Genomic DNA, 14,579 nt, shown 5'->3' on the forward strand with positions numbered 1-14,579 from the left:
GTAATTTCATGAAATTCGATGTGCTTAAATTAACCAAGTAATCTCAGATATTTAGAAAACCAGTTCTCTACTGAGCAGCAGGACTGATCTGCAACCTACACATTTTTCTTAAAAGCGTATACGTTCCAAAATAAAACCTCAGAGCCTGTTAATGTTTTCTTTCTTGCATTCAGTCACCAGCCAGGATTGTCTCAAGGAAATTCAGTTCTCTTTTTACCTGCTTCCATTGTGTGGCAGTGGAAAATTTCCACAGGTACTCCTCAATTTATGAGCATAATTGAACTCTAAATCTCCATTGCTAAGCAAGACAGTTGTCAAATGAATTTTGCCTTCTTGCCACAGGACTTGTCCTTTCTTGCCACCATTGTTAATCTGCAGTTGGTCGCATGGGTGTTAAGTGAATCTCTGCTTCCCCATTGATTTTGTTTGTCAAAAGGTGATCATATGACCCCAGACACTGCAACTGTTGTAAATATATACCAGTTGCCAAACTATGAATTTTGATCATGTGACCACAGGGATTCTGAAATGGCCTTAGGTGTGAAAAATAAGTCACTTTTTTCATTGCTGTTGTAACTTTGAATGGTTACTAAACAAAAGGCTGTATAATCGAGCACTACTTGTATTTGGCCCCGTTGTAATGTATGTTGTAGCAGTCCTTAGAGTGCTAGTCTTGATCATCAATGTCGCCATGAAATTTTTAGGCATTTGGCAGTTTTCAGTACAGTGTCATCAATACGTTGATAGCATTCAACTTTTCTTCTTTCCCATTGACTCATGAGAAGCTATGCAAGTACTTGAATGAGGTCAAAAAAACCTAAAGTTGATTCTTGGCAAAGTGAAATCTAGGTTACTAGAAAATTAGCACATATGAGAGGAAGCATGACTTCTTGTCATTGTGGTACTAATTTCCTATATTCCTTGAGGGCTGTAGATTAGTTTCTGGAATTATGTAGTTTCCATATGAGAGTCAGCTTGGCGTAGTGGTTAAGATATCAGGCTAGAAACTGGGAGACTGTGATTTCTAGTTCCATTTAAGGCACAAAGCCAGCTGAGTAATATTGGGCCAATCATTTTCTCATAGTCCAAGGAAGGAGGCAGTCACAAACCACTTCTGCAAAACTTTGTCAAGGAAATTGTCAGGGCTTGTCCAAGCAGACTCCGAGAATCAGACATAATTGAATGGAAGAAAAAAAAAAGTGTACATACCTTAGGTGTAAGATGGTATTGTAGTTTCAATAATTGGCATAACATAGATTGCCAGCTGCTTATTAAATTACCATGGGTTTAGCCTCATTCCTCTTCCCACCAACAAAGCAATTAAAAGTCTTTGCTGTAATAAGCATTATGTATGCGGTCTAGTTTTCTATTAAAATTGCTATTGCAAATTCAGAGTTCTTTTGCCCTGCAGCAAACATTTCATTCCTTAAGAAGTCTGTAAAGTAGTTAATAAGTTGCTCCAAAATAGTCTTGTGGAACCTTCAACAGCTAAGTTTCTAGCTAGTCAGAAGAACCATCCGTGAGTATTACACCAGTGAAAGTACATTTTTGTTTTGTTTGTCTTTTTTTTTTATATTGTATATTTCAGCCGAGTATGCTTGTGGACCAAATTGTTACTTCATGATTATATTTTCAATTTCTGGGGAAACATTCTTTTGTAGGTATAGCAAATTGGGATTTTGAAGCACAAAGTTAATAATAAAAATAGGGGCTGGGAATTCAGTGAGCAAATCGTTGGAGTTTTTTTTCCTTACTTTTAGTTTCTGAAACATCAACCTATTCTTTGTTAAGACTTGTAATCAGTTTTTAAAATAATTTTTCAGATATTTTCCAAGCATTTCCAGGACAAACAAAAGTAACAATATGCTTTGAAAATCTGGAACCTAAATCTAGTTTTCTGACTATTTACCTATATCATCTATGGGTTTTAAGACACTTTTTTATAGCTAAAATATTGGTATTATGCAACAAAACAGCATTTTATTTGAAAGTTGAGAGCACATGGAACATTTAGCAAGTGACAACATAGCTTTTAGCTTCACAAAAATCATCATTATAATAATCATCTTAGTAAATAGCAATTAATAGCTGGACAGTATGGTTTAATATAATTATATATCTCTTAGTATGATTTATAAAGTTAGAGTGTCCTACAGAGTAAGAGAGATAATGATTTTTGAATCTTTAGAATTAAAACTCTTGGCAAGGACAAAATTACTTTCTTTGCTTTGTATTGAAGCTTTGGAATTAAAAATATTTTCTTTACTGCTAAAATGATGTTCCACCCAGTTAAGAAAGCAACTTCCAGATTTAAAACTAGTATGAGTTCCAATAATAAGATGACATTTTTAAAAAAATGTTCTTGGCTTTGAAAATCTAAAATATCTACTTATAGTGAAAAGTAATAGTTTGTCAGTTTTTCTCGTTGAAGCAAACTAATAAATTCTAATTATCTAAGCCCCAAATGTATATCTAGGAAATACTCTGCAACTGGAATGTCTGCAACTAGGCAAAGTGATTGATCATTGAGTGAATTGCATCTGATTATAATATTTTTAGGCAAAGCAGATTTTTCAAAACTGTAAAGTTCAAGTGAATTTCAGCTAAGCCAATGCAGAGATTGTGGAGGTGGATTTGGTGATTGATTTTATTAGAGGAAGCAGTTTCTTAGATTCACATTCACTTGTTACCACTTAATAACCAGACCTAAGTGTGGCTTATTTTGTTTCTCTTTTTATCCTAGGCAAATATTAATAAATAAAAGGTAAATGTGGGCCAATTTGAGTAAGAGAATCTTTGCTGTAGTTGAACAAGAGCTTCTTAACAGGATGAAATAGCCTATTGTTCTGTAGCTCTGAAGATACTGTATTTCCACCCTAAGGAGAAATTATAGACTATATTTTATTTATTTGTTAGAGTTATATCTCCACCTTTTCTTCAGAAACTCAAGTGACAGAAGTCCACTTTTCATCACTGCAGCAACACACCCTGTGAGTTAAATTAGTCTGAAATAAATGATTAGCCCAGTCATCCAATAACTTCCACGGCTGAGATGGGACTTGAACCTGGTCCTCCCTAGTACAGTAACAGTCTAACAATTTAACCTCTGTACCATTTTAATACCAAAGGAATAAATGTGATATTATATAATCATTATATTTCAGCTCCATTTGGTTAAATTTTAAAATGGAAACAATGCTGAAGACGCTAGTAATCTATTTATTTTTGATAATATTTTTAGGCAAAGCAGGTATTTTAAGACTGCAGAGTTCAAATGTGTTGCAGTTAAGCCAATGCCAGATTATGGTGGTAAACTCTGTGATTCAGTGAAGGTTTAGCATGTAAGAAGCCTCTGTGTAAAATATTTGCAAATAATAATTTTGGTGCTAGGTATCCTTTGTCTTTTATGATCAGAGCAAATAAAGTCACTAATATTTCTTTCATAGCATTGTCCCACTCTTCCTCAAAGTCTTTATTGCTATATATCCAACTCTCCTTGATTCTTTTATCAACTTTCTCAAGTACAGTATTTTAAAGCTGAGAGAAACTGGCCTAAGATGATGATGATGATGATGATGATGATGCAAGTTTCATGGCTAAGCCTTTGGTGAGGTCAGCATGACTTGCTGAGTTGCTGCTAACTGGACTTTCTTGTTTTACTAGAAGACATTTTGCTTCTCATCCAAGAAGCTTCTTCAGTTTTGACTGAATGGTGGGGAATGGAAGGATTTATATTCCTTGTAGTCATGTACCTTTGGGAGAACCATGACCTGGACGACTGAGGATCTCCATAGACATATTGCCTGGTTGATTAACATACCCTCTGCTTCTTATTTTGGAGCAAACTCCTAGGTTCTTACTAAGCTTTTACATAGGCAGAAGATAGGAAACTCAATAGCCAGATCTACCTTCCAGCTTCCTGGCTGCCTGTTCTTCAACATTATACTTTCCTATTTGAAATAAACATCTGGCCCCTGCTTTTTGAAAACAAACTCTGTAGGGTTATGTAAAATATTTGATAATGGGACATTCTGACCCCAAAATACACTGTTCTGAATATTATGACCTTGGGATAGGCTCGCTTAAGTTCCAAATACATATCCCTAGAGTTCTCCCAAGCAATCAAAAAAAAAACTGTAGAGATAACTTGAATTTAATTGGAAAGTTATTCAAATTCCTGATGAAGAATTAGTGTTAGCAGCAGTTACACCCAGAACCAGCAGCAATGGGTACAGACATCTCTCAGTTAATACCCATTGTTGGAAGCAGTGCATGCTTCTGTTGCCAGAGACACAGTTTCAAATTGATGTAAACATGGGAGAGGCATCCGATAAGTTTCTTCTACATTTCTCCCAAAAGAATGCTGTTTGGAAGTACAAAACAGAACTCTGGTCAGCTTAATCTGTAGTTGGAAGCTAATTCCTGTTCATTACAAAAGTACATTCTCTTCTGATGTTTTTCTTTTACATATTCATTTTTTGAGCCAAATTATCTTTCTTTCTAAATCATTCTCCAAATTTACTGGATGACTTAGATTTGCTTTGATGAGACTTGAAACACTCCTGCAGCATATTCTAGGACTGTCCAAATCAGCATGATTGGATTGAGATGTGTTGCATAATGTATTGCTTTTTCTTCCATTGAACAAATGGAAGAATGCATTCACAGATACATACTCATGTGCATGGTTATGTAACATAAAACTTCAGTTTAATAAATAGCTAAATTTTAGTCCCAAAATTTGACCAAATATAGGCATTTTATCAATAGTTGAAATAGTGTTTTGTTGACAGTGCACATTTACCTTTCCAAGTTTTACAATATGTTTGGTCTATCATTCATGCCTAAGAAATCTTTAATTTGTTCTTGCAGATTCCAAATATTGCCTTTTTCTACCTTGTTGATTTAAAATGTTGACAGTCCTCGTGTTCCAGTGGGTTTCAACTCAGAGCAGTAAAGGGACAGGTTCATTCACATGATTTAATATTCCAACTCTTGAATTGCATCTCAAAAGAGAGATGATTGCAGACAATTTTTTTTACTAAACAGCCTCTGAGATATCCAGTATCTTCAGACAAAATGTTCAATTGAAGTAGATACATTTGAAGATGAAAAACTAATTTCACATTTTTAAAGTAACTATGTTAAAAACGTTCTAATTTGTTTTGGAATACAGCCCCAAGGAAAAGAGTTGTGGATAAAGATTTTAATAATTAAAGTTTTACCTAGAAACTAGTTTTTATACCCTAGAGCAGGGGTGTCCAACCTTGGCAACTTTAAGACTTGTGGACTTCAACTCCCAGAATTCCTCAGCCAGCAAAGCCAGAATTCTGGGAGTTGAAGTCCACAAGTCTTAAAGTTGCCAAGGTTGGACACCCCTGCCCTAGAGAATGGAACATGTATTACTACTTGTATACTACTAGTCTATACTTTTCACAGTGGAACCCTAACAAGTCTGCTTGACACAATCATAAACCCTGTAGTTAAGGTGAAGAAAGTCAGAGCTGATGCTTCACTGGTGTGAGACAGCAACAATTTGTATGATATTGCTGTGGTAATTCCTGGCAATGCAAAACACCAATAGCCGTTCTATTTTTTCCCCCACTAATATGAACATTGCCCCCATTTTACTTATTAGATTTATGTTTTGCCATTCAGGAACCCAAGGTGCAATATACAGTGTAGCACTATCTCCTCCGATTTACACCACTGCAGTAACGCTGTGGGGCAGGTTGGGCTGCAAGTGACTGTCCCAAAATCACCCATTAAGTTTCCACACCCAAGGATGGTATCCCCATTCTGGTCCCCCATCTTTTAGTTTAAAATTTTGCTGTTTAAAATACAAATAATTGGACTTGGGTATATTTAGAATTCAGTGACTTTAGTCATTATAGGATTAGAACAATTTATTCTTTTGATCCTTAAACTGGATTTCATATCTTGAAATCAGTAAGAATGTCCCGGATGTGAGCTAATCCTAATATTGTGAACTTCTGTAATATTCTCTAATTCACCCTATTTCTCTATTTCTCATCCTATCTCATTAATCCTCAGCTATTCCAAAAAGCATGAATTTTATTTCCCCAGGAAAGATAGTTCATTTGTGGGGAATACAAAATAAAATATTATTATTATTATTATTATTATTATTATTATTATTATTATTACCATTAAAATCTCCCCAATTTCCCTCATTATGTAAGTCACTTACTTGTTTCAGTTTGTGATCAAATGCAGTAAAATTGTTTAGGGCAGCTTAGAGGAAACTACATTTTTGTGTCATTTTGAAATATTTTTGCATTTTTGGAAATTTCTCCCCCTTTAAGAGTCCCAGATTTCAGCTCTAGCTCGTGGTATCTCCACTAATAATCTGTTCTTAAAGTCACACAAAAACACATGGGTGTGGTTTATTGAAATAATCAAATTACAGTGAAAGTAGTTGTTATAATGCCTGCTTAATATACTTCAAGGATACGATCTTTTTATTAATGAGATGGTTTCCTAATTCTAAGTGATTTCCTTTTCAGAGATTAGCTATTAATAACTTATAAGTATAGATATATATTTCGTACAGACTACCAACAGTTATCAATGCAGAAAGATACGTGTGTATGTAATTAAATGAGAGAGGCAGTGTTGCTTCAAGTTTTGCAGATTTTGCGACAACTACTAGAATAGTTGAGAATCAGAAACACGCGCATCTTTTTGGGGGGTTTCCCTTGTAATAATTAGATTTTCCTTTTAATCACAGTCAGATGCTATTGTTATGATATCACTATTTCACCCTAAGGTTTTAATGAGAACATATAATATATAAATGAGTTGTTGTATTATGGAGATTGGAATTTATTTCTGTGTCTTTAGAATCTAGAATGAAAGTAGATGATTTCATAAGTTCTTACTTAAATGCCTTCTGGCTAAATACTCTAAATAAATAATAGCTACAGGAAAAATATTTATCAGATATTCCATTCAAAGCGTGTAAATATGTTTGATAATCATTACTTTTATATTATAACCTAATGAATTAATATTGTAATATTTATATTTTAATATTATGTATTAATGTATTACATGAATAGTTCCAAGTTCATGATTGAATAATATAACTGAATAAGCTTAAGAATATGGTATATTTTTATATAAGACAAATTGTATTTATAGATGCAAATTGGAGTGGCTGCCTAAATGTTGTAATTATACTTGTTTTTATTATTAGGCATACATGATGCATTGTCTGCTAATAGAAACATCTTGCTACAAAGTAGCTTTATTGAATAGAATGATGGTGTCATCTATTTCATTCTGCTATGAATTTTCAGTTACATTAATTGAATAGCACGAATCTTGATATGTCATCTATTATTATTTACTGGTAACATAAAATGTTATGTTATATCTATACAGGAAGCATTCTTCTTTGGAATATGACTTGTATTGAATACTGTAGAATGGGATCTTACATTGCTTATGTTTTAATAGGTGGAGAATTAAGCTTGTTGGCCTTTAAAAAGACAGTAGTAACTTCTTAATTTTTGTGTGTAGCAAATCCAGTTTGCCGATGATATGCAGGAATTCAGTAAATTCCCCACAAAGACTGGTCGCAGATCCCTATCTCGTTCCATTTCACAGTCTTCCACGGATAGCTACAGTTCTGGTAAGCGTCTCCCTTTTAAAAATATTTATTTTCCTTTTGATTTATCTTCTGCTGATCCGGAAGTAGTTAGCTCAAGAAGCACATTTGGCAGCTCAACTTCTTCCTTGTTGTCTTTGAATACACACACACACACACACACACACACAAGTGGGGTGTGGAGAAAGAGAGACAGAGAGTCATGCTGCTGAATGTATGAATGTGATTTTTGTGAATTATTCAACTAAAATTTATTTTTAAAAAACCATAGACATATCAGCATCTCTCTGCCAGATCCCCTGCAGCTCTCAGAGGCTGACCGGTTTAAAAAATAAAAGTTGCTATCCCTGACCTCAAATATATTGTTATCCCTACACTTATTTGTGGAGGTGGTGGAAGTGTTAAGTCAAGTGGTTCATTACAGTATCACTAATAATGGGACTCAGTAGATAGTTGCTACCCATATTGCAGAAAAGAGTTTTGGCTTGGTTGTTTCCTATACTGAGACATAATCATTGACTTAGTTTTTTTTTAATCTGTATTCTTTTCTCATTGGACACTTTGATGTTGTTTTATAGCGGCATCCTACACTGATAGCTCTGATGATGAAGTTTCTCCAAGAGAAAAGCAGCAAACTAATTCCAAAGGCAATAGTAATTTCTGTGTTAAGAATATCAAGCAAGCAGAGTTTGGGCGCCGAGAGATAGAGATTGCTGAGCAAGGTAAAGCTCAAATTGCTAAAGCTTCTTCTGGGGGTGTTATAAATTTTATTCCATTACTCAGCAAATACCTTGGTAGCAAATAAGCTCTTGAAAATGTCCACAAATGATGTACATTTATAAGTAAGGCCAAACGTTTTGGATTCTATTAAGTAGTATTGTACAATCCTTATTAACAGAAAGAAGTGATCAGTGTGATTTTTTTTTAGTTATTTGACAAATTAATAGGAACTTATTCACCTAGTTCCATTTTGAGCAATTAAGCATACCTTGGCAGTGCTCAGTTCAGGTTGCTGGCACTCTTCAGATAGACACTAGGGCTGTTCAGAGATCTAGGTTCACAGATGAAAAAGTGGTTTGGAGTATCTTGTCTACAATCTTTTAAAGAAAGTGCTTTTTTGCCTGAGTTCACACAGCTGCTGCCATGCAATTTCAAGAAGAGACATGTTTGATTTAAGGAAAAGCACGTGTGCTTTCATGAATGTCCCAAATCACCTTTTCCCCTTCAAATTGCTGCACAGCCTTATTATATGCTACATTTTGGATTCAAAGTAGTTGATAGTAAGTAAATAACAGATAACAGATAATCAGAGTTGGAAGGGACCTTGTAGGACATCTAGTCCAACCCCCCACCCAAGTGGGAGACCCTACACCAGGGGTGTCCAACCTTGGTAACGTTAAGCCTGGAGGATTTCAACTCCCAGAATTCCCCAGCCAGCTGCTGTCCTCCAGGCTTAACGTTACCAAGGTTGGACACCCCTGCCCTACACCATTTCTGACCGATGGCAGTCCAATCTCTTCTTGAAAGTCTCAAGTGATGGCGCTCCCACAATTTCCGAGGGCAAGCTGTTCCATTGGTTGATTGTTCTCACTGTCAGAAAGTTTCTCCTTATTTCCAGGTTAAATCTCTCCTTGCAGTTTCCATCCATTATTCTTTGTCTGGCCTACAGGCACTTTAGAAAATAGCTTGGCCCCTTCCTCTCTGTGGCAGCCCTTCAAATATTGGAAGACTGCTATCATGTCTCCTCTGGTCCTTCTCTTCACTAGACTAGCCAAGCCCAGTTCCTGTAATCGTTCTTCATATGTTTTAGTCTCCAGTCCCCTAAACTTCCTGGTTGCTCTTCTCTGTACTTTTTCTAGAGTCTCAACATCTTTTTTGTAATGTGGTGAACAAAACTGGATGCAGTACTCTAGGTGTGGTCTTACTAAGGCTTTATAGAGTGGTATTAGTACCTCCCTTGATCTTGATTGTATCCCTTTGTCAATACAATTTAGGATTGCATTAGCTTTTTTGGCTGCAAGATCCCTCTCACAGTTATTGCTATTGAGCCTGGTTTCATCCAGTCTATATATTTACTTTTGCTTTTTCTTGCAAATATAGTTTATTGTTGGAACCATGGGCCATAATGAAGTAACATAGCATAAAATGCAGAAAAACAGAATAACAATACAATTATGTAACAAAAAGAGTATTAAATATTAAGATGCCAAAACAAGGTAAAGCCAGGGCTAAGATTAAAGATTTAAAAGTTCTGAGGTTAAATGACAAAAAACAAAAATGGCAACCTTACTACTAACAGTGGGAAACATATCTACAAGAAGATAATTCAAAGGTTTGATGTCTGACCCCTTGAATTCACCATCAATACCACGACCATAATTTTATTATAAATAAGATAGTGGAGGAGGTAGTAAATACTATCCTTCATTTGACTGGCACTGCAGAGAAACCCATGCTATTCAACAAAGTGCTACAGAAACTCCCTTGAAAATATGCCAAAGGCATGGTCTGCAAGTGACAGGGTGCAAGATCTTTCCCAATGGGACAAATTGTTTATTTCTTTTACCAGAGCAATTGTTTTCTAGGAGTTTTTTATATACATATAATTCTTTCTAGGAACTGAAGATTATTGTTTGCTCAGTAATTGCCATGGGGTTTGTTAAAGATACTTTTGGGTGTTTCTTTTTTAGATATGTCTGCACTGATTTCACTAAGAAAACGAGCTCAAGGGGAAAAACCTTTGGCTGGAGCTAAAATAGTGGGATGTACACATATCACAGCACAGACTGCAGTGAGTGTGCCTGTTTTGATATTTTTATCTTTACTATTTTCTGGGTTCTATCTGTCACCTCCAGAGGAACAAGGGAAGTAATTTCTACAAAGGGGGTAATATAATTACTAAATCGTCTTGATAAATATTTGTACTGTGCAAAGACAATTGGCCTTAAAGAACCTCCTAGATCTCAAGTAGCTGATGATTTACTGTGGATTTTAACTGATTACTACAATTATTTGAATTGGAACTACAGTCTGGAATGGAAATGAATGGTGTGGATCTTAGGCAATCCTTATGTTCTAAAGGAGCAAGGAGTTGTGGCATTAATTAACAAATCTAGCCTAATTAAACTCTAAAATTAGGTGATTTATAAATGAAATTAAACTTCTGGAATCTAATGGTTCGTGAACTTTTTCATTCTGAGTTTTTTGTTACCCCAATCCAATTACTAATTACTGAAGCTTTTTAATTTGATGCTGTTTGCGTTATCTCTTAGGTCTTGATTGAGACTCTCTGTGCACTAGGAGCTCAATGCCGATGGTCTGCTTGTAATATTTATTCTACTCAAAATGAGGTGGCTGCTGCCTTGGCTGAGGCTGGTGAGTATCGACTAACTATACAAATGATTTGTGCCAGAGTTAGAAATTATTTATGTATTCATTTTTGCAATATTTACTCATTATGACCTCAGCACTTAAGAATACACAGTGCACCAAGATATTTGGTTATGCAAGAAGATAGTTAACTTTTTCATGTACTGAAACTGTTTTCTGAAGCTTCTCACTAATAAGCTTCATATTTTCAGGAAAAATAAGTGGAATTCATTCAGATGAAAAAAAAAATCATTATTTTGAAAGAGGGCCTAATTAATGCCAAACTTAATTATTTATCATTGTACAGACTGAGCATAGTATGTTACCTATGTGGATGTGGAAACTGTACAGAAAAAAAACTGTAATTCTGTGATTAAAATGGATCAATGCTAAGTGATTAATAAGATACTAGAGCAAAATTAGATCTTGAGATATGGCTATAATAGTTAATGCTATCTATCACAACACTTGCTTTCTAATTACAGAGATGCTGTTAACAACTTTATTAACAACTTTATTGCATTAATTAAATGTATCATTGCAGGGAAACAAACATAAACAAATATGATACTTACAAAAATGATGGCAAATTTAGGCTGTTCAGATACTTTTCTTTGAAAAGTAGCTCAAAAATATTTTCTCTACTTCATTAGCTATATTGAAAGAATTACAACTGTATTCCTCACGTTGTTTTTAAGACTTTAGAAAAAATAGTGTCGGAGTACTCTGCTAATATCCTTTTCCTAATATTTTTTATAAATTCTCTCTATATGCCCAAGCTGTTGGGAAATCTGCCAGATCTTTTCAAGATCAGGTAGACTCCCTTGGATCTGTTATAAGAGAATAGGTAACAGTAAAGGGCACTTGTTAGCTTTAAATTATTTACTCTGTTCTGCATTCATTTTTTCCTATGAACATTCATGTTACAATGAATATTTTGGTCATTGGGTGTCATAAATTGTTTTATACCATTCCACTTCCTGCACATTCTGCCAAGAATCTTCTCTGATGGTTTTTTTTTTTTTTTTGGAAAAACAAGTGACTTGTTGTCTGACCACTATTGCTTGTTTAATTCTAAGAAAGCTTAAAGGCATCTGTAAATGTTTCTGATGGATTGCTTTAATATAACTTTCCCCCTCCCCTAAAGGAAAAAACACATGATGCACAGTTCTGTTAATCATAGCAGCCATCATAATGATTGGGATCTGATTCACACAAACAAATTAAAATGGCTAGTTAAACATATGACAAACAAACAAATCACACAACAGGTTAGCATGACCTCTAATGATAGATTACATTTTTATGTGCGTTCTAGTGATTAAAGCCTGGTTCATGTATAGAAGTAAACCATAATACAGTCCTTGACTTTGGACCACAATTGAGCCCACAATTTATGTTGTTAACTGAGACATTTGTTAAATGAGCTTTGTTCCATTTTACAATCTGTCTTGCCACAGTTAAGTGAATCACTGCAGTTGTTAAGTTAGAATCTGACTTCTCCATTGACTTTGCTTGTCAGATGATTTTAAAAGGTGATTATATGACTCCAGGACACTGCAACAGTCATAAATATGAGTCAGTTACCAAGTGTCTGAATTTTGATGACATGCCCATGGGAATGCTACAATGGTCATAAGTGTGAAAAACAAATCATAAGTCGCTTTTTAGTGCTATTGTGACTTTGAATGGTCACTAAATGAATTGTTGTAAGTTGAGGACTCTCTGTATAGTTTGCCTCTAGCTTACTGTTCAGAAAATAATAGTTAATGAGTTTTGGATTAGTATTAGTACTATATATAAACTTAACAACAAATACCTTTTCTAATAACCTGTTTGTTTAAATTTTCTCAAAGCAAGAAAACCATTAGGTTAATTAAAGTTGGCAAATCTGCTGTCTTAACTATATAGCTCTCGCAGAACATGGAAAATATTTTCAACAATCATATAGTTAAAGTATGTGAAGTAACAGCATGTTACATTTGCTACATCCTGATAGTATACTTAGCTAGGGCAAAATGCAATAAGCCTTGCTTTTATAAAGTCATGCTTTCGTTGTTGTTTTGTTAGGTGTTGCTGTGTTTGCCTGGAAAGGAGAATCTGAAGATGATTTTTGGTGGTGCATTGATCGCTGTGTAAATATGGATACCTGGCAGCCAAATATGGTAATAGATCATTCCACTAAAATTCCACTGTTCTCATTTTTGTTGTCTTCTCGCAGGGGATCCAAATGCTACTCCAGGAATGCCTAAGATTTTGGCATGCTGAGTGGAAATATTGCTTTTTTCTTTAACCTAGAAAACAATGTGATACAGTGATCTTAGATGGTGATTATTTAACATGCAGAATATCTAAATCTAGGCATTCCTGTTCATACAGAACTAATTATGTAGGGGGACGAAAGAGCTTCATTTATCTGGGAAACTGAAATGACTCTTGATTTAAATTGTATGGTAAAAAGCACCCAAAGAAGAAGAAAGAACAACATCAGCAAAACAAAAAAAACCAAACCTCTCCTGTTTTTGGAAATAGTTCAAGAGGGAAAAGACACACACACACACACACACACACACACGAGAGAGAGACAGACAGACAGACAGACAGACAGACAGACAGACAGAGACAGAGAGAGAGACAGACACACACAGAGGGAGAAAGAGAGACACAGAGAGGGAGAGAGATGAGAGAGAGAGAGAGAGAGAAAGAGAAAAAGAGAGACAGATGAGAGAGACAGACAGACACACACACACATACACACACACACACTGTTCTACCTGCATTTGCACAGTAATTAGTACTGCTGATTTGCACCTTATATCAGATTTCATAACAGTGAAAGTTTTTCATTTTTTTGTATTAGAAACCCCACCCCAATTAGTAGCTAGGATACCAAGCCTGATTTCCTGATCAGTATTTGACTTAATTTATTTTTAAAAAATAAGATGAAACCCTACTGTGTATCCTAAGATAAAATTAGATGAATCAATAATAGAATATCTGAACCAATTATATTTCCCATGTTTGTAGATCTTGGATGATGGTGGAGATCTGACTCATTGGGTTTATAAAAAATATCCCAATGTATTTAAGAAAATCAGAGGCATTGTAGAAGAGAGTGTGACGGGTGTGCACAGGTAACAAAAAAATTCTTTGTCTCTGTTCTTTAAATATGAAGTTTTGGCTTTGTTGGGGCCTATTTATTTCTGTTTTGTAAGCACAAAATTCACAAAAGATCATTATCACAAAACCCTATTGTATAATAGGTCATGACAGAAGGGAGAAACAGTGAAATAAAGCTATAGAGAAAAACGGTTCAATGATATTAAGTCAATATGCATATTTGCTTCTTATTTATTTCCCTATTAATACACGGAACTTTATATTATTTTAAAATAAAAATGAAGAAGCTCTTCCTTTTAATTGCTTTATACCACATGTGGGGTTTATGAAGAAGTAATTTACGTGTTCAATGTAATATTCTCTTAACTTAAGAAATGGTTGGAGGTACTCTACTATGTTCACATTTAATTCTTTTTTACTCCTGTTCTCTTTCTCTTACAGTTTTAGTATTAAATGT

General features: G+C 34.8%; 1 protein-coding gene across 1 annotated transcript in view; it reads left to right on the plus strand.

Moving 5' to 3' along the window:
- AHCYL1 (adenosylhomocysteinase like 1) overlaps positions 1-14,579 on the plus strand; it is a 45,576-nt gene that overhangs the window by 18,100 nt on the left and 12,897 nt on the right. The window contains exons 2-7 of the mRNA XM_026678089.2: positions 7,546-7,657; positions 8,212-8,355; positions 10,324-10,424; positions 10,906-11,008; positions 13,073-13,167; positions 14,030-14,136. Coding sequence (XP_026533874.1) covers positions 7,546-7,657; positions 8,212-8,355; positions 10,324-10,424; positions 10,906-11,008; positions 13,073-13,167; positions 14,030-14,136 — 662 coding nt within the window. The remainder of the gene's footprint in view (positions 1-7,545; positions 7,658-8,211; positions 8,356-10,323; positions 10,425-10,905; positions 11,009-13,072; positions 13,168-14,029; positions 14,137-14,579) is intronic.

Source organism: Notechis scutatus, chromosome 3 (assembly GCF_049901735.1).
Source record: "Notechis scutatus isolate UNSWTSFEM ecotype Mainland chromosome 3, rNotScu1.2, whole genome shotgun sequence".
NCBI classification, from domain to species: Eukaryota; Metazoa; Chordata; class Lepidosauria; order Squamata; family Elapidae; genus Notechis; species Notechis scutatus.